Here is a 21,852-nt window from a genome sequence, read left to right as displayed (position 1 = left end):
AGCCACCTAGTTGTCTACGGTACAAAAATCTGGTCAATCATTAATTCTGAGTAAATATGATGTTGAAAAAGAAAATAATGTTTTACGTATTTGTCTTATACCATACACAACATATCATACTTGCACCAGGTAAACATGATAAATAATCAACACTTTATTTTTAAAAAGCAGCCATACAAAAAGTATGGTTTAGAGAAATTGGGAAGAGAAACGAGGCAGCAAAGGGTTCTTAATTATCGTCATCCAGCTTCCGATTGTTCGCTACCCAAATACTCTGTACAGTAAGTGTGTGTCATCTAGCCAGGGAATTTACAGTACTGCTCTTGTCTCAGCAAGTTATTTTTATACAACTCTGCATAATATAGAAAACCACATGGAAAGTATACATATACCATATACATATACCATATACATATACCATATTAATGAATGAGCTCAAGTTATGGTTTTCAGCCAGCTCAAATTCGTTCTTTTCATACTTTACAGATTTATGCGGATTTTTCCTTTACACAGAGAGAGAGAGAGAGAGAGAGAGAGAGAGAGAGAACACTTTATATTTTCCTGAAAGCACATGGAAAGCAAATAATAATAATAATAATAAACCTACAACTATTGCTACTACTACTACTACTACTACTACTACTACTAATAATAATAATAATAATAATAATGTTATTTGTAATAATGATGATAATAATAATAACAACGAGATCAAACAACCACAGGGTGAGCGTGTGTCAATTTTCATTTGTGGAGAAGAAAACTCTATACAAAAGAATAGTAAAATATTGACAAGGTAAAAAAGAGAATAAATAATGAAAGTGAATAAATAAATTCACAGGCATAAACCTCTCGTGGCACTAAATAGCTGATAGATTAGAACGAAGAGTTCGCAAACATCAGAACAAAGACATATTCGATCGAAAATACATAAATTTTTGATTATACTGACATCGTTCAGTCATCATGTTGAATATTAAATCCGATAAATTGTACACAGACATACTGTATGTACGTAAATTAAGCTTCTGAATTTTACACGTGGTTAGAGAAGATAATTGTTTTTAAAGTTGTTACATTACACTGTGCAAGAAATGGGCTGACACAAAGGTTACTTTTATATCTTAATGAAGTGGACTGTCTGAAATAATACATCAAACTGCAGTACATTTTGTCTTAATTTACATGAACAATTAGCATTTTTGTACCTGTCTTTGAATATACAGCCATAGTCTCAATAAGCAAAGATGAATGATACAAAGTATACAAATTTCGAAGAAAAAACACCACTATCATTCGAATTTAACTTCTTTAAACAGTAATTTAGCTTTCATCAAATGGAAACGGAGAAACACCCACAAATCTGTAATATTAGAAAATTAATGATAAATACCTGTGAAATAAGATTGCAGTAATTCACACACACACACACACACACACACACGCACACACGCACGCACGCACTCCACCGCTGATGCAAACAGAAAAACAAGAGGACGTTATCACTGCAAGATTTCATCATCTTTGGCTATTTTCCTTGCAAGTGACAAAATAACTATAATGCTCAACAGTTTATCATTCTCCTTCCATAATACATTCCAAGTTATTTAGAAGAAACCAGTTCATGTATTTGGCTTTTTGTTGCTGCATATTTTAGCACTTCAACACGACAGTATCAACCTACAATAAACAAAATCACTCGCCTCTGTATGGTCAGTATTGAGCTGATGTGCCCTTAGACGTACATACATGCATGCATACACTCACGCGTGTACATACATCCATCCACCCATCACACACACACATACATACATACATACATACATACATACATACATACATACATACATACATACATATTTTGTCTTGTACATGAAGTTATTATCATAATGATATAAGAAAACGAACGACTGAAAATACACAACTTATCTCCTAACACAAACAAAAATCAGCTGTACAACTGGTATGTATAAAAGCTCTCTCTCTCTCTCTCTCTCTCTCTCTCTCTCTCTCTCTCTCTCTCTCATGATTGTGCATCCTTAATATTATTATTGACGATAACTCTCTTTTTGTGATTTTTCCTTTTTCTCCTTTCCGACTCCTGGTGTACCATCTCTTCGTGTACTGTGCCATGCTTCCAGTGGTATATCGCTGTTCCTATTATTAGAATGGCTAGGGTTATACCACATAGCGTTATTGCAATCAAGGCACCATCCCTGGCAACTGTCCTCAACAAGGAATCTTCCAGTTCGGTAAGGCTGGATAGTCCTGGAAAAAAAAAGCAACAACATATATTGATGTTGTTCGATGTTCAAATGTCCAGCACCATACAATATGTGTATATGTGTGTGTGCGTGTGTTGGCTTTTTAACGTAGCTTTAAAAAAAAATCAGGCATATCGCTACGATGTCTGCAGTGTGGCAGTTTATAATGATGTCTGGCACTGGGGCATCATGCCACAAACATGTAGCATTATGTCCCACCCAGTCACATTATCCTGACACCGGGCCGACCAGTCCTAACACTAACTCCTAACGCTGATCACGAAGCGAGGCAGCTGCTGGTATCGTTTGACTCAGCTGGGCTCGAACCCACGGTTTTTCGCCTGGGCGGACGCTCTAAACACTTAGACCACCGGAGCGGTCATACGTGTATATAGTGTCGTTCCATAACGTATATGTATGCACATTTTCTTCTTTTAGAATGCTTTAAGCAGGAGCCCGATGAAATAAAAATGTATTATTATATGCTTTTTTTTCTCCGTTAACTTTACATTGTCAGAATTCATTCCTGATCAAATGGAAAAGTTGTTGCAATGCGCATTCATTCACAATATGACTCCAAATTTCAATTTTAACTTGACACGCCATTTTTTTTTCGTTTCGAATGTTATGTTGAGCGCGCGACTAAGTTCACATTATCTGGTCGGAGTTTTGTGCGCAGTAATAATGTTGTTGTTGTGTAATGATGCATCTGCGCTTGTGTATTTAGTTTGGAATACAGCACACATTCAGTTACTTTGTTTCTTGTAGTGTATTTTGTTAATATAATTAAGCTTTAGGTAGAATAAAAAAATTAGCATATAATAAAAAGGTTACTGCATCTGTATGGGAAAGTAACCTATAATTATTGACGTGAAAACAATGAGTATACATACTTTGACGTAACAATGTCAACGATGCAGCCTTTTACAGATGCTATCTGACTGAATGCTATTTTAAGCAAAATTGAACAGATTTGCTAAGCTGTGTATTATTTTTCGTGCTTTTGCAAATACTGTTTTTGTTATTCAGATTTATAATTCTGCTTCGACCAAAAACAGCAACTATAGACAAGACAGTGTACATTGATTTTATAAATTCACAGCGTGTAGCAACAAATAAATTCCAAAACTGGATGCGAATAAACGTGATCACAAAATGTGCTCTTCAGACTCGAGAAATTTCCTCATGAAAAAAAAAGCGTTCTATAGGGGTCCTGCCGAGCGGACTAAGGCGCTCGCTTTTACAGCTCACTGCCATCTCACATCTGTCCGCGTGGATTCGAGTCTTGGGCTCAGCCAATGTGGGTAAATGAGAAAGCTTGCCAGTAGCTTTCCGTAGTTCGATGGTTCTTAAAGAGATTTTCCCGGGTTTTTCTTCCAACAACTATATATACATAATCAAAAATTACTGGCAAATCAACGTAATCCCACGATTTTCTCCTTGGCTTCAGCTAGATAGGGAAAGTGCAGATAGAAGTTTTGGGAAATGAACAGTAAAAATAGCGCCATCTTTACATCACGCGGATACATTTTTATTCCCCTTGCACAAGCGTTGGCGTCATAGAGATACAAAATGTATATGCCATAGAACAATAGCGTAAGGTTTAAATACCAAGAAATGTATCTTACAACATTCTTCCTGACTGATATAAATTTACTTCTGGCATCTTTTGTTTTCATTATAAAACTTAATTTACTTGCGGCAACGCGCATAGTGCAATCTAGTATCCCAAAATGTTGGGCGCCTGGCTTTCGTTTCTGTTTTTATTTCTCCCCAAGATATGGTCTTGCTTTCTACTGCAAAGCTGTGAAAACCAAAATCGGACAGTGTGACCCTGGTTACCGCCATTCAGGACCCCTCACCTTCCCTCCTTCCACCACTAAACCTCTAGTTTTGTTCCTCGTGAATCACAGTTCAAAGACAGTCTGAGATCACGATTTGCCGTCTCCATCTAAAATCATAGAGAGGCACAACCTTAAGCACAGAATCATGACAGCTTGGACAGGTAAGATCTTCAAAAAGTCTGAAGGAATAACAATGGACAACAACACGCTGCTGTTTTAAATATACATTTGAATAAACGAAATTGTAACTAATGAATGATATATTTAACGCCAATGATGAGTTAGCAAAACAAAAAAAAAACACATATATAGTTACTACCATGAACACATAATACAGTGAAACATCGATTATCTGTACAACAAATATACTGAATTTCCATTAATCCAAACAAATTTAATATGATATGTACCTACAATTTTTTTTTATAAAGATAATAGCTTGTGAAATGTTAGAGCATGTACCTTATTGACAAATGCCTAGTTTTACAAAGCTAGTGATCTTAGCGATCCCAAATCTCTTAAAAACTTTTCATGTTGTGTGTATTTTTTTTCTCTCTTTTGTAGAATAAATGAGAATGAATTAATGAATTTTGTAACTGCCCGATTGGTACTTGCGTTGCTTCATCGTTCATTATTTCGTTTGTTCCTATGTTTGAAGATTCAGTCATTCGTTTTTCAAGTCTTCATTCACTCAGTCATAATGACGAATTACAAATATTAGCGGGGGCCCCTTGTGGCCGAGTGGTCTAAAGCGCTCTCCGTCACGCATCATTGCCATCTCACCTCTGTCTGCGTAGGTTCGAGTCTCGGGCTCGGCCAATGTGGATATGTGAGAAAGCTTGCCGGTACCTTCTCGTGGGTCGGTGTTTTTTTTCGGGGGTTTCCCGGGTTCTTCCTCCACCATTAATACTGTGCTGAAAAATGGCGTTAAACCCTATAACAACATCAACAACAAATATTAGCAAAAGTATTTCCAAATAATATGACCTATTGATTAAATTATGTTATAGCTGTGCCTTAACTCAACTGGAGACTATTCAGGATAAGAAAGAAAATTGATTACGTTCTGGAAAAATGTACACATTTTTAAAAAAAATCAAAATACACGGCAGAGATTCTTTTTTGTACATGCAACTGTTTTAGACATAATGTTTCACAATTTCACCGTGACTACATCAATGCATGGTTGCAAGACAATACAAAACAATTAGCTAAACGTTAAAGTTTTTTAATATTCTACGGTATATACGCGCTTTTACGCAGGTTTAGTCTAACTGCAAACTCACTGACCCAGCTCTGCCGTCGCATGATGCGCCGGCAGATCTGGGTATATGCAGTTTATTAGGACTTATCGGTACCACAGAAAGCGCAGACTCTGATCTGCTGGCACACTATATGATGACAGACCAGGACCGTGCTGTCTGCAGCTGGACCCGATTTTTACTCCGGGAACAGACGGGTATGTACGTAAATTTAGCTTCTGAATTTTACACGTGGTTAGAAAAGAACGTCAAGTATCTGATTATTCCATCAGACACAACAGACAATCCCATCAATGATAAACATGCATACAAAAATACCGTTCTTAGAACCAACCTATCTTTTATTGACCAAAGCTTCGCCCATGTGTACTTTGATTCTTCCCATTATAAGCAAAATTTCCAATAATCTTTTTTGGTGTTTGTTATATAAATTTTTTTTTTGCATTAATTATCTTGAAATCAGGTAAATCGGAATTCATTTCAGGGAACCGCATGGACGAAAATTATCCGCCTTTTGTGTAGTTTTTTCACCATGTCGGGTAAACCAATGGAAAAGTTACATAAAAATTATAGAAATTGTTTCATGATCACAATAATGTCAAGAAAAATTATTTTTCTTTATAAAACAAAATCCTGCATCTATTTCTTTTTAAATATAGCTTGGTTATTAGAAACATTTCTGATTGCAGGATGCATTACATAAAAGACATGAAAATTATACACCTTTAGTTTTTAATATTTTAAAAAGCGTATACCAACTTATTTCCTTTCATTTCGTAATGTGATTTCTTATCTGCATGAAAAAGGAAGGTTTTGGTTTTCTTTTCTCTCTGTGTTTTTAATATTCGTTCATTTATCTATTCATCCATCCATTCTCTAGATCGTTGATGTTGAAGAATCCTCACACTATTTTTGTATCGTTACAAAATATAACGGAAATAAAAGACTTTAAAGAAATCTTTACATATAACAGCTCAATAATTCTGATAAAACTACGACGGCTTAAATAAACTATTTTTGGACGTAACAAAACACACGTTTCTGTTTATAGATATCTTTCACTTGAAAACGCTTCTCAGTCTATCCTATTCGCCATGATTCTTGGTGGTGATTTCGCAAATTTCCATTTCAACTACTAAAATAACAGAAAAGAGTTTGGAGGTGAGTGGTATATTTGACCAAAAAGGGACGAAGGCAAAAAGACCAAGGGCAAAATTGTTCAGGTGAAACGAACCCTTACTATTTAAAGATATATATCCAAAGTCCGACAATCGTAGCCTCATATACACAAAACATACCAAATGGGAGACATCCATGTGATAAAAAGTCTTTGCGAGAAATAATACTTCTTGGATATTAAACGAACTCAAATCGGCCTGTAACTAGGAAAAAAACAAACAGGCACTTGTAATGATTTATCTACAAGTATAGGAGACTTCACACACACACACACACGCACACACACACACACACACACGCATGTATACACACACAGGCAATTGGCGTAACAATAAATTATCCAGCAATCACAATAGTCGCGAGAAAAGGCGTAAATTGAAAGGCGGCCCATTAGCATAACTAATTGGAAATAGGACGCTGAGGCTTAATTTCTCCTGACTTTCTACATATGCATGCATGAAACAGTCAGGGCCCCTAGTGGCCGATTGGCATAAAACTCTCACCGTTTCGGATCAATGTCATCTCACCTCTGTGGTTTCGAGTCTCCGGCTCGGCTAATGTAGGAAAGTGGGTTGGTGGTTCTTCCCGAAGTTTTTCCAGGTTCTTTCTCCACCAGTTGTAATGGCTGTCATGTACAGCCTATATTTTACTTGCAAATATTTGATGGGCTATCGATCATACAACTAACAGCAGTGGTTATTAAATTGTCACTAACATCAGTGGCTTAATTAATTGTCACTAACATAGGTGGTTTAATGAACTGTCACTAACATAGGTGGTTTAATGAATTGCCAGCTGCAACAATGGAACAGCCGTAATTAAACCTACAGTATCCTACAGTATACCCCACCCAGGTCGCTCTCTCAAAATACTTTCGTATATAGAGAACAGTGGTCGCGGGTAACGATAGTATTTTACGATATTTGACGTCATATGAACTACATGTGATGAATTAAAACTATTAAAAAATACAACAAGTCCCAACAAAAATAATAAACGAAAAAAAAAATTATGACTGGTTTCCTTTTCCGTATTGTTACCAGTGGAGACTGATTATCGCCCAGGTGTTATTTTCACAATATCATGATGGGTTGTTTAATTCTACACACTAGATAAACCAACTTAATCTTTACACAAGAGATCACGTCGTTGCTCCAAACTAAATGCGTTCCACGGGCAGTTTCGATAATCTGATCTCTACTGATTTCCTGACCTAAACGTAAAACTGAATTAAGTGTGACGAAATGACAAAACGGACAAAGATAATACTATAAGCCACTCATACAATCGTAACTTGTCTTCTAAATAACTGAAAGTGTTTTGTAAAATCCTTTACGAAGGAAAATGGCATGTATTACCTACCTTTGTCCACATATTCCATATCTGTTCTTTCTCACTATTACGGATCAGAGTTTACCAGCAGCTATTTACCACACCCAGAAACGTAATTCATATTGTAGATTGGAATACTTATTCATACGAAACAGCCTTTTACAATATTATAACGACATACTTTCGATCTGAAATTCACGTCCGGTTCTATCTTCTTTGCCTACATACAATGACTTTGAAGATATAAATATATTTATAGCACATGACATCTGTTTTCAATTTCCCATCTGATATACAGACGCGTATTTACTATTATGAATCACTGTGTATTATCGTACGTACTATGTACCACTCACTGATCAAATGCTTATCACGGTAAATAAGGCAGACATGCATTTTCTACGTGACTGTCTCTACCAAAATACAAAGTTTCTACAATGTGACGAAATGGTGACGTCACTTCCGCGCAACTTCGTTTTATTGAACACTCTTGTCCTATTTCAGGGTCTTTTGTTGATGAATGTTTATAAAAAGTGCTCTCTCATGAACATGGAAAAAATGTCAACAAATTAAACAAATTTAAAGTAAGACGAATTATAATTAACGTCGTAGAAGACAATTAATGTTTCAGTAAAAGGCAGTATTTCTTAACTTCATAAAAAGATATGTGACACCTACATGTCTACCCTTGTCCGGTAAATTGTCAATTAAACCCGTAGTGGTAGGTATATTGGTGCCTTGGGGGTATTATCCATATTAATAAAATATTGCAAACGGGTTCGTCTGCAACATATTAGTGCATATCTCGACAATTTGTGGACACTTACCGGTAATTTTCGCGCCTTTTGAATTAAGGTCGGTTGAAATGTTAGCACATCATCCACACGTGCTTGACGAGAGCTTGATGTTGTAAAAGCAATAATCTGAAGGAAACAATTCATGCAGAGTGACAAAATGACCTCAGAGGTCACCAAAGACCCATTCTGACACAGGACCCTGTCAATCATACAATAGCACGATAGACAGGATCCTATTGTCAGAACGGGTCAAGGGGTAATCTGAGATAATTTTGTCGCTCTATGATTTTTGTCCTTCAAATTATTGCTTTCTTTGAACATCAAGCTCGCGTCGAGCACCTGTGGTGAAGTAAAGTAATCCTGCCTCTGGTGGCAATTTCAATTACTGGGCCGCGTTGACAAATAATCGGCTGTTCCAGCAACAAGCAGCGCTCATTCTGAAATAATTTGGGTCAATGCGGCTATTTCTAGGGAAGAAAAACATGACTCGGATGTATGTCGTTGAAGTTATTTACCCCCCAAAAAATCTTAAAATATGTCGGTCTGAAATTTCTTTGCAAAAAATTATTTTAAAAAAAATTAAAGCAATCGCAATCTATTCGGATCACCATGGCTATTTATACTACTGGATTGACAGTATAACAATTGAGAAGTTGCGAATAAGAAGTTTCTAGTTTGATGCATTCGCAACGTCTCGGTCAACCTTTTCTTGTAAATAACCGAGGTGATCCGAACGGTAGCTAATGACAAATGTTGACAAACATTCGAGAAATGGGGTGCTCCTCTGATATTATAAGCTTCTGCGAGAGTGACAGGTGTAATGTGAAGTTGTATGCGTTTGCAACGGGCACGATGGACAACACAATGGCGAGAATGTTGGTATACCTCATTGTTACTTTTATGTACTATGGCTGAAATTTCTTTGGTTATTATACTGTGGAAACTGTATATGATTTAAGCACACAGCAAACCAAAGTGACTGCTCTCTTGTGTTCGAAAACTCATCCTGAATTTGTCTAAAGTACTGTGGAAATTGTACATAATCTAAGCACACTGCAAACCAAAGTGACTGCTCTCTCGTGTTCGAAAACTCAGCCTTAATTAGTATAAAGTACACCATGTTTAGCAGTTATTACAATAGAAAACAATACGGCTTCTGAAAGTGCAATGAATGAATCACCAAACATATCAAATGTATAAAACAAAATTGTCGGTTCTTTTTTAAAATTTTTTACCTCTGAAGTGCTTTTGTATTAAAAGGAACACATATGAAGAAAGGTAATGTTGTATACTCTATAACACATTGTACACCCATCAATCATACAGCAAGTGAATTAAAAGTTCTTATAGCAATATCCAATATATACAAAGTCTTTGTTTAAAAAACCAGTATAACCAGCGAGGAAAACAGTGGAAATTCTTTTTCTATGAAAATATAAATATCCAAAATTCAAAACTGTAAAGCGCTACCTATGATCCGTATGATGGACCTCAATGATGCGAACGATTTAAAATAGTGATTTTCGTCAAGTGACTCGAGCGTCAATAAATATGTTACTAAGTCTCCTACTTGAGGAATATCTCGTCAGACATTATCTCAATTCAACAACATGTCAAATTTCAAACGGTACACATTAATCGAGGGTGTTCTGAGCAATGTGTGTTACAATATTTGAGGGCTGATTTATTGGACAATGCCCACCCTTGTGAAAGACGGCTTCTGAGAACGAAAATAAATGAATAAATAAATAAATAAATAAATAAATAAATAAATAAATTAATAAAAGAAAAGCAAATAAAAAAGAAATAATAGGAGGAGAAGATGGAAGAAATAATGGAAATAACAACCATCTACCATAAAAGTTCCTGCCGTCATATGACGAATCTGAAACACAAGTCCCAACAGCTGACAAATTATAATAATAATAATAATAATAATAATAATCAGGACTTTGTATAGCGCATAATCTTTACAAACTCTAAGCGCTGTACAACTTTAGACAACACATATAAGATAAGAAACATAATAATATTATTACAAAAACAAACAACATGAAATTAGAAAAACATTTTTAAATTTTTTTTTAAAAGAAACTCGCTGAGAATATTTCAGGTAGGAAACATTATTAGGTCTTTAAGTTTGTTCTTGCTGTCGAAATAAGTGAGTTTTGAGAGCCCTCTTGAATGTGATGACTGTGTCTTTGTGTCTAAGTTCAGTGGGCAATTCATTCCACGTTGCTGGGCCCTGGTATGCAAAGGAACGCTGTCCATATGACTTTGTTTTCATACTTGGAATAATGAGTATACGATTGTCCGAAGAGGAGCGTAAGTATCTTGCTGGTGTGTACACACGGGTGATGTCAGATAGGTATGTTGGACTAGAGTCCGACCGACAGTGAAATGTAGCACAGAGAACAAATTTTGTGTTTGATTCTGGATCGATTGGATAGCCAGTCTAGGGTACAGAGCAGCGGAGAGGTGTGCTCTGATCGTAGTACTCTAAGTATGATCCGAGCAGCTGTGTTTTGAACTTTTTGAAGTTTCTGGAGTAGATATTGAGATGAACCAGACAGAATTGAGTTGCAATAGTCCAGTCTTGAAAGTACTAATGAACACACAAGTGTTTTAGTGGCATCAACTGAAAGATATTTGCGAATTGAGCTGATGCGTCTCAGCTCAAGATATGCAGCCTTGCATATGTTCATGACATGTTGGTGCAATGTGAGAGTACTGTCCAGAGTAACACCTAGGTTTTGTACTGATTGTGTGAATTTAATGTTGGCGTTGCTGATATTTATTGTTTTAGGTAAAGGATGTGAATGAGAAAGTCTTTGTGTTGTGATCAGAATGGCCTCAGTTTTATCATCATTCATCTGCAGCTTGTTACAAGTCATCCATGATTTCACATCAGAAATGCACCTCTCTACACCTTGGATGGTAGCATCAACTTCAGTTGGGTGGCTAGATTTGTATATTTGCGTGTTATCAGCGTACAATTGATGAGGCACTGGATGATGATCAATGACACTTGAGAGCGACTGGGTGTAAAGAATGAAGAGAACATGTCCAAGGACAGACCCCTGTGGAACCCCACAACATAGATCAACTGGTTTGGAGTGTATTCCATTTGCAGATACAATTTGTGTACTGTTGACCAAGCAGGACTTGAACCACAGTAAGGCTGTATCATGAATGCCAAATACATGCTGGAGACGGTGAAGTAATATATCATGGTCTATTGTGTCAAATGCTGCACACAAATCAAGGAGGGTGAGGACTGTAATCTTTCCGCTATCCAATGCAGAGAGAATGTCATTAACTACTTTTACAAGAGTAGTTTCAGTACTGTGGCAAGGGCTATATGCAGACTGTACATTGCTAAAAAGACTGGGATAGAACAACCTTTTCTAAGATTTTTGAAATGAATGGGAGATTAGAAACTGGGCGGTAGTTCTTTAAATCGTTATGGTCTAGGCTTTACAATGGCAGTTTTGAAAAATGATGGGAATTCCCCAGATGAGAGAGAGGTAATTATAACATCAGTTAGTGAAGGCAATACTAGATCTAAGCACTCAAGCAGCAGTGATGTTGGAATTGGATCAAGTTCACGTGTCTTTGGTGCGCTCTTCATCACGATTGTACGTACGAAATCCATAGAGACAGGTTCAAATGCTGCTAATGGTTTCCGCTCAAATTCTGTATCCCAACTGTACGGTGACGACGAGTCAATTGAAATTGCGGTGTCAAGCTTATCTCTAATGGTTTGTACTTTGTCACGGAAAAAAGTTGCAAACATGTCCGGAAGGTCGACTGGAGAGAAGCTAGTTACTAGTAGTCTATAAGTGGTAAAATTTATTTGTTAAATATTTCTTTGCCTTATACCACACTGTGATGGTTGTTATGATTGGGGTGGGGTGCTCCCAATATTTTATTTAAACTATTGTAGAAGCCCCACCAAGGCTCGATTTTGGTTTTTTTAAATTAGTAAAAGATAGATGTAAGGCTCTGAAGTTTAATGAATAACCATTTATAACAATTTAATAATCAAATGATTCAAATTCTGAATTACACTCCTTCCGCTCGATATTTTAATAGCTTATTACATCACTTGATTAGCAGTGTGCGATAGCTTTCCCCCTGTCCTTGTATTCTACTCATCTGTGGTATTCTTCTCCCTCCTATTTCTCCCAATTCCTTCTCGTTTTCCTCCCTGACTTTCTTCATATTCATTATTCTCCTCCTAGACTCCTCTAGACTCCTTCGTCTCCTCCTCCTCCACTTTCACCTCTAGACTCCTTCTCTTCTTCCTCCACTTTCTCATCTAGAGTCCTTTTCCTCCTCCACCTTCTCTCCACCGACTAGACTTCTTTCGACTTCGGCTGTTTCAGCTATCCTCACTATCGTCTCCAACTCTTGAAGACTTGGGATTCAATCGAACCCGAAGTTCTGTGTCCCCTAAAAAGTTTCCTTTTCGAAGCTTTTCTTTCCTTAGAATCTATCTCTAAATTTTGCCGCCAAATTACGGTGGCTCTCTCGGAGTAACCCTATTGCTTAGCCATTTTCCCGGGGAAATACAAGTTCGGAAAGTTATTCTTCGGATCGGAATTATAATCACACCCTCTATCTAAATTCCGATTGGATATGGCTGTGATCAGACCCAAACAATGTCCCTCTCGAAGTCTGTCAGCGTGGGTACGGATAAGAACACACCTCGTTCTCCCCGCGGGCTTCCCTCTGTCTTACGACTGAGCTGTAACACATACGTGTGATACGGCAAGCCTTTAGCAACTGATGCGAGTGCTCGCTTTCGCCAGCTCAAGTTTCCGGTCTCTGGCGGGTCACGGTAAAATTGCGTAAGAGTTTAACACTAGCCTGTGACAGTCTTTGGACATCAAACACATGGCCGCAATAATATTTCCAAGAAGTAGATTATAACTTATACATGACTTTAAAGGTGGGGCTTAGCAAACGTGACACCCACAATATGTCAAACGTTTGTAAATCATTGTATTTTATGAAAACTGTAATTACGATTAGTATGACTAACAATGCAGCCTTCGTATCACCGACCCACCCACCCAGTCTCGAGAATTTAGCGGTTTTCTACAGTTCCAGCTCAGGAAAGTGAGTAATGTAATATAAAAAGTTGCCTATATAGCCAATCTGCAAGTCTTGTGGTAGTAAATTCGATTCCTCGAACAGAACGTCTGAATTCACTACCTGAATACCAATGAAATTTCCCCCGAGAATGATTATTTTGTGACTCGTGTTTCTAAAGTGAAAATCTTTAAGAAAATGTCGAATTTTCACAATGGAAGAGAGAATACTTTATTTCAATAATATAGGCTATCGGCGCACATCAAACACATACGTATGAAAGAAACAAACAAATGAAGTGAGTGTGGGGAATCACAAATACAGTAAGTGTAAATGTTTACATTTTCATAATAAGTTTTTATTTTTCTCTGCTAAATAATACAAACTTACAAAACCGATACAATGTTTTCTCTATGATTACTTCTCAGTGCATTGACAAATTTCTCTTTACGAATATTGAAATACAGAAACAGGTAAATACTTCACACGGATGTCAGCAAATATGAGACAACATCATCTAAAATGTGTTTGTTCCACAATGCTAAGATCACAATGTGGAGGCTATCTTCATATTTCAATTTCTCAATACGTCTTGAATTAACCGTAACATCGAGTCCTCCCGCCCACCCACCCTATCTCAATTCAGAGTACATATTCTTAAAAACGGGTTTATCTAAACAAAAATAATCGCCAGTACACAAATATGCCTTTAATTTGCTATATACTCTCATTCTAAACACAATGCTACATCTTCAAAACAATATTGTGTATAGATATATTTACATCTACTTTTTACTATTTTCATAAAGGACTACTTATTTCACATTCCATCGTTACTGATAAATAAGGTAATAACTATGCGTACAGTTGTATAAGACGAACAGAAAAGACTATTTTGTAACTATTTATATTTCTAAATTTACTGCAACATTAAATAACGTTATTAATACTTACTTTATCTAGCATTTATATTGAACTCTTGACTTGTTTTAGCACAGGGCTTGGATGAATGGAAAGATCTTGAACGAATTCCAGGACCTGCCTTGGGGGAAACTGTAACTGTATAACTCAACTTGGTTCCCTGATCAAGGCAAACGTGTCAAATGATCGGACGGTCCGCTTGTCTGTAACAATTGCGCCAGATCACTGAATCATGATTTAATTCAACAGATATGCATTGAATCGCTGCGTTATATTGTTTAGTTGATAAACAACACTAACGTCATGGCTTGAAGTACAGTAACAATGAAACGCGAAAAGAACGAGATCTACCAGAACGTGCGAATTATTCTGTAATATACTATTGTCATTTATTGGCAGCCAATGTTCTGGAGAAAATCCTAGTATATGGTAGATTATTACAATTAAAACGTTTTCCAAGTTAAAGAGTATGATGCGTTGATTGATGATCTGAATTAATGCTCATACATAAATATAATATTCAACTAATAGTTAATCTGGAATTTCCGTACATTCCTTGCTGACGGAAACTAACGAAGTACCGGTACGGTGAAAACGTACCGTGGTACGTACCAAATGAAGCATAAAAATACCTCGGTAAAACCGCGCAGATTTAGATTCTAGTCTACCAATACTATATTCGACGTCATCTAGTAACATTCTTCTTCCTAAGCCCAAAAGCGAATAATAATAAAAACTAATAGCTTGCCTTGGTCTGGTCTAATCATTTGGAACTACCAACCTAAATATGTCAGAGAAACATCATCATCACCCTCCTTTCATCATAAATTTGTGAAATGGCTGCAGTCAAGGTAATGTTCAAAATAATATATATATATATATATATATATATATATATATATATATATATATATATATATATATATATATATATATATATATAGTCAACTTTGTTGTATATTTGTATATGTATATATTATATTAAATGTCTCTGGGCACTTACTTGTGTACGTGTAAACAATTTGTTTCTTCAAACATGATGTTAGTTTACACAATGCCCTGTTCGCTGAATTCATGTCGCTTTTTGTGTACACAATTCCGTAATACCTGTTGTATGATAATTGTTTCGCGCCTGCATTTGATATATTTGCCAGTACATATGATGCGTAATTAAATGAGGGACACAAGGGATATTAGCTATTTGTACTAATTTAGTCACTTTCATAAAATAATGACTTTATTATTATTATTATTATTATTATTATTATTATTATTATACTGTCAGCTTACCTTTTTGTTTCAGTTCATTGAATGTATCTATTATCTTTTGTCCTTGCCAGTTGTCTTTGCCTGGGCATGTTCCAGATGAACATCCAAAGGAGGGAGTCTGAAAATAATAACAATAATAATAATAATAATAATAATAATAATTGTTTTCATCTCTACACTAAAGTTCTCTTCCATACGCTCTCTTGTGTATATTATTATAACTTATTAGTATGCGTACAGATACACTCACATACGCTTTATCGATCCTTTTCTTCAAATCGCACCACCTCCTTTCATGTAAAATTTGTCAGTCTGTCAGCGGGATGGATCGTGAATGTACACAACATTGAAATTATTTTATATTAGCCTTTGCTCTTTTTATTTTGGTACAACCAGGCTGAATTTACTGTGATTTTTTTCCTTCTTGTACGTGTGTGGTGTGAGGTGGTGGTGGATGGGGATAAAACACAAAAATATAAGATAAAATAAAACAACCGATGATGTCCCCGGTTGACTTGATTGTTAAAATCAAGACGATACAATACACAGGCAAATTTTATTTAATGCTGGAACTTCAAACAAGCATTATAAAACATAGGGCCAGCGAAGCCTTTTTACTTAACTAAATCAATAAATCACAAAATACGTTTGCACATATAATAGGATGATACATTTTAAAGCAAATTCCATAAAACTGCTTTCAATTGCACCGAGTGGATGCAAAACTCATAACCAAGTGAAAATATTGCTACAAAATTGTAGCCATATAACATCTAAAAGGTTGGAATGTAATGGTTTATTGCAATGGTTAGACGCCGTTTTTCAGGCAAGACATGTCGGCCAATATAATTGGTGGAGGAAGACCCCTGGTAGAACTATATGGCCAGGTGAAGCTACTAGAAAGTATATTTTTTTCATATACCTACGTTGGTCGAGCCCGATACTAGAACTGACGCAGAGATGAGATATGGGAGTGACCCGTAACGGCACTCGGCCACCTGGGGCCCCGTAATATTAAGGAAGACAATAACTATAAGACACGAAAATTACTCCACAAATATCACCGTCGTCACCGCCATGATCATCATGACAAGGCGAGAAAGCAACTTATCAATCAATCCATCAAAGTACGCAAAACTGAACAAGAACACCTTTCATCGTTAGACATCGCCAACCCCCCATCCATGTTTGCTTCATTGGAAACGATTATTTTGTTTCCTCTACCCCCCCCCCACCCACCCCCGGACAATGACCAGGGTTTACACACCCAATTCTGTCTAACATTTTGTGTATTCCTACTATGACTGAATATTTAACGTAGCTTGATCCAAAACAGTAGGAAATATAAATGTTGGTCTTGTGGAAGGTGCCAAATTTCGTACTATCTCTTTCATATGGTTAACTGAATTTTCAAACTGTAGATGGAGTCAGGGTAAGGGACTGACGGATCGTCGGGCTGTTAAGGTTTTTTTATTTTAATTCCAGATTTATAAAGCGTGGGGATAGTAAGCATTTACGGACTTTGACCGGACGATGAACTTACATACATGACTTTGACATCTTTGCTAATGCCTTTGGACGCAACATGCGCTTGCATATATGAACTGGGCTTGGATTTCAACGTAATGTAAGGCTTGGAAAATAAATGCAATGACTAGTTCACAGACATACCGAATTCATAAATATCAGTAAAATGACTTATTTGAAGCTACATTTTACACTCATGTATGCCAGGTGAACAATAAAAATATCAAAATTACAAGCTTTTCGAAATACAAAAATTATATTATTTCCATTATTGCAAAACAGATGCACAAACTTAGGTTTTGTTATTTCCCCCTCTTTCATATTAAAACCTATTTCGCTTTGGAATGAGGCGGGGTGGGTGGATGATGTGTCCTTCTTTCATAGAACTAATAAGGCATCTTCTTTGTTCCCCCCATTCCAACGTTGCCTTAAATGAACAATATAATTTGCACTTGGTACTTTTCTCTTATTCCTTGAAAATAATCACAAATGTTTCTTAGTTTTTCGCTGTAATCAGAATTAAAACATGCATATATTTTAATTCTTAGTTCTTGTGTTTTAGCATCAATTGTTGCATAGACGGAAATGTTTCTGGTTTTGCTAAATTTCAATTTTAAAAATATCTCATCGTTAATTTTTATGATTTCCCAATTTTCCGCATATTTTAAAAATGTGATTATCGCAGTGTTAAACTATCGCGGTTCGCACAAGTTGTGAAAAAAAAAAAAAAAATCAACAAAAACAACTAAAAACAAATAGAAATTTCCCCACACATATTGTTCTCGCTTTACCAGAATGGCGCCATAATTCATCCTGTTTATAAATATGGATCATTTACGCTTATTCAGTAGATATGAATACGATAGTGCTGTTCCTATTTTACTTACGTTCTCTTTAATTTTTATACATATGATTTACTTTCAATTTGTAAACCAAGCACCGACACAAATGAACTTGAAGAAAATTCATCAAAATTTTCTTCACGTGTATCTTACATACCGACTTTGAAATAAAAGGAGAAGAAATAGATGGCGCTTAATTAGAACTCGCCCTAAAAAGCAAGATCGCTCGTGCGCCTGAATTGTTGTTGTTGTTGTTGTAGGGTTTAACGCCATTTTTCAGCACACGATAGGCTATACATGGCGGCAGTATTAATGGTGGAGGAGGAACCCAGAATAAACCCGGAAAGAACCACTGACCCACGAGAAGCTACTGGCAAGCTTTCTCACATACCCACATCAGCCGAATCCGAGACTCGAACCTACGCAGAAAGAGGTGAGATGGCAGTAATCTGTAACGGAGTGCGCTTTAGACCACTCGGCCACTCGGGGCCCCCCTCAACTGTTGTGGTAATGACGCTTGCGTATATAATGGGATATCATGTCTGCATCCATGTTCCAAGAAGAACTTGCTAACTTTCAGTTCCACACAAGAAAATATATCAGAATAATTTACATCTACACATTAGTATGATATAACTTGGGCGATTCCACTGTAAACAAGAAATAAGGGACATACGATTAGTTTGCCAGACTTTACGCTTGTTATTAAGGAAATTATTAACGTCAAGTTTTCTTTTAACTTTAAATAAAATTTCGTTACATTTATGTTATTTATATAAAAGTAAATGTCTTTGAGATTTTAATCGGATTCCCCAGTCCTTTGTGATATAATACTCTGAATACATTAGTCGCTATATACCAGGATATACAGTTCTGAAACCTATCTATACATACGCTGACGAAGTCACACTTGACTATTAAACAACGGGATAGGCCCGAACATGGAGAGATATACGTCAGGAGAGAGAGAGAGAGAGAGAGAGAGAGAGAATCCACTGGATTCCCGTACACTTTATGATAAAGCACAAATAGGGTCAAGGTAACAGTTCGTGATTTACATCACATATCAATAGTTTTATTTATCACATACCCCGTAATGCGATTAAATGGAGAATTTAAGCAAACACTCCCTGACCCCACTTATATACCTCATGTACAATAATTAAACATACCCAGTGGTGCGAGGCCGTTGTCCCGAGACACATATGCTGCCGTGGAAAATGTAATATGTAAAATGCAAAGTGCGCGCGCACACACACACAGAGAGAGAGAGAGAGAGAGAGAGAGAGAGAGAGAGAGAGAGAGAGAGAGAGAGAATTTCCATAACGTCAGCAACCAACTGTTTGTATTTATAATCACAAAGACACACACACACACGCAACTCGTTGGAGTGGTGGATAGGTCTATCACAATGCACCCTATTTGACCCCGAGACCTATACATGTACGTATTAGCACCTTTGTAAACATTCTTGTTCGTCAAATCAGTGACTGTTTACCAATTTTTATTATTAATAAAATTATACGTAGATTTCAAAATGCACGAATACGCCACATACTATACATGACGGTTACACCTACAAATATGTGTCGTGTACATCAGTTGTAACACGCCTCTCTCAAGCACCCGATACACCTTGGTAACATAACCGTGAAGGTTAAAGATAGGAAACCAACTTAAACATTATTTATGAATGAAATGTATGTGAACTCTACATACCGAGACTGTATTAAGATCAGACATGATCATCTGTGCAAGCAAACACGTCCGAATTTAGCTGAAACGCTCAGTACAACCGCTCTTCCGTCTCGTATCCTTGCAGAACGAATGTAAACACGTGATAACAAATAATAAACAATAGCGGATGACCAACGAATCATACACGAGTTATCGTACTTAGATCTTGCACTCTGACCCGAGGTCATTGAAACTTGAACACTTCAAATGATCCTACAATATGTGCACTTGTGAACTTCTTACAATGCCATCGCTACTGACTTACCCGTACCAAACCTTGGACCATAAACGTATCAACCGAAAGGAATGAACAATTATTAGAGAGAGAACGTCTCGAGATTACGTAATCTTTGATGTATACTTGGGTGGGAGTTGGGGAAATAACACAAACTGGGCAGAGTTTGTATGACTAATAGCGGGTAATATTGAGTAATGTTACTCAAACTCTGCCCAGGTGGTACAGGCCTGTATAGACAGGGATTGGCCCCGCCCAATAAAAAACGTCGACGCCAACATACATGTATTATGGTGAGTGATACAAATGTATTTTCTTCTGGAATATTTACTAAAATGACATAGTGTACATATATAAAAATCGGATGACTTTTACAAGCTGCACGGATATGTTGCCTCAAGTGATGTTACGTTCAGTCCTACCATACACTGTATGTTCTGCGCCTGATGTTATAACATCGCTTCTGTAGTAGCACTCGGAATGGGTCAATTTAGAAGCAAAAATAACCATTCAAAAGAACTAGCTGCTTGTTAGTTGTGTATGCTCTATTTAAAAGATTTTATTATCGATGAAGACTAACATCATATTGCTGACATCAGCTTACGGTGTTTGCCGTTTTTGAGCGTATATGTGGTGGAAAAAATATGAAAGAATAAGTTGATAGTGTTGTGGACTCTGGCGACAATCAGGATACAAAGTATAAATTAATAAATGAAACGACTGTTTTATTTTTTTTTATGTCCTTGATACTTTTCGTTATTAAAATCGATGGAGGGGTTCAAATAATCAGGAGAGTGTGCGAATACTGTATTATGTGCGAACTACTCAGAAACTGCAATCAAAATTCTGCCAAATTTGGCTTTATTCTTCTTACATAATCATATTTTTCTTTCACTCCTGTATTCCCTTCCTTTTATAGTAGTCTTGATATTCGTAATAAATATAGCCTAAGAGAGATTATGGGGGTGGGGTAGGATGAAAACAAAATGACTTGATAATGTATAAAACAAGTTGTATGTTAACTGGACGTTAAGCTCTGATGGCTCTGATGGCCATCAACATTTCCCAAGTCTGAAATCCCTTCGGGATTCCCCATAACCCTACCAAGGATTTCTTTTCTCCACACGTGTGTATCTGTGATTGTAGCCCACATGAGTGTAACATGATCATATATTTTATAATTATATATATTCATATTTTAATTAGGCAGAAGTAAGTATTTTATTATGTTATGTCATTAATGTTCATTGATGAGTGAAATAAAGACATCAGTTGCAACTATTGTGCTATTCTCATTTGACACATATTTAGCCATTTAGGCAACCTTGAACCAGGATCACCTGTTCAAGTTTTGTTCACGCTGAACAAGGAAGCTACCCTGATTACTGTTCATGCTGGATTGTTCTATTGTATGACAAGTGGTAAGTAACTTTCTGATTGATTAGTTTGATACCTGTCTGTATAAACAACATAGCATGAACATCATATTAGTAGTAGTCATTCCATTGGAGCTTCTGAAGGGTGCTGGTCATGGGATTTTAAGTGC

At 36.6% G+C, this 21,852-nt stretch overlaps 1 protein-coding gene across 2 annotated transcripts; it reads right to left on the bottom strand.

Moving 5' to 3' along the window:
• Window positions 1-139: 139 nt before the first annotated feature.
• LOC149787966 (uncharacterized) lies at window positions 140-20,355 on the bottom strand. 2 transcript variants are annotated; one of them, XM_089974238.1, is made up of 3 exons: window positions 20,054-20,355; window positions 15,987-16,083; window positions 140-2,268 (listed from the first exon to the last, which is right to left on the bottom strand). In XM_089974238.1, exons 1-3 carry the CDS (start codon window positions 20,081-20,083, stop codon window positions 2,024-2,026), a joined length of 372 nt encoding a protein of 123 aa, XP_089830364.1. In that variant the 5' UTR covers window positions 20,084-20,355; the 3' UTR covers window positions 140-2,023. The 2 variants fall into 2 exon arrangements, with proteins under 2 accessions (XP_089830364.1, XP_089830366.1); XM_089974240.1 differs by lacking the exons at window positions 15,987-16,083; window positions 20,054-20,355 and adding an exon at window positions 3,961-4,120.
• Window positions 20,356-21,852: the final 1,497 nt, after the last annotated feature.

Source organism: Sinohyriopsis cumingii, chromosome 11 (genome assembly GCF_028554795.1).
Source record: "Sinohyriopsis cumingii isolate HCF-2022 chromosome 11, ASM2855479v2, whole genome shotgun sequence".
Taxonomy (NCBI): domain Eukaryota; kingdom Metazoa; phylum Mollusca; class Bivalvia; order Unionida; family Unionidae; genus Sinohyriopsis; species Sinohyriopsis cumingii.
This window is presented reverse-complemented; position numbering and strand designations above follow the sequence as displayed.

Excerpts from the sequence above, each read along its gene's own strand:
- LOC149787966 (XM_089974238.1), bottom strand. The coding sequence starts at position 20,083 with ATGATCATGTCTGATCTTAATACAGTCTCG. Across the intron at positions 16,084-20,053 it reads CTGATCTTAATACAGTCTCG|ACTCCCTCCTTTGGATGTTC; the intron begins GTATGTAGAGTT and ends TATTATTTTCAG. Across the intron at positions 2,269-15,986 it reads CAATGAACTGAAACAAAAAG|GACTATCCAGCCTTACCGAA; the intron begins GTAAGCTGACAG and ends TTTTTTTTCCAG.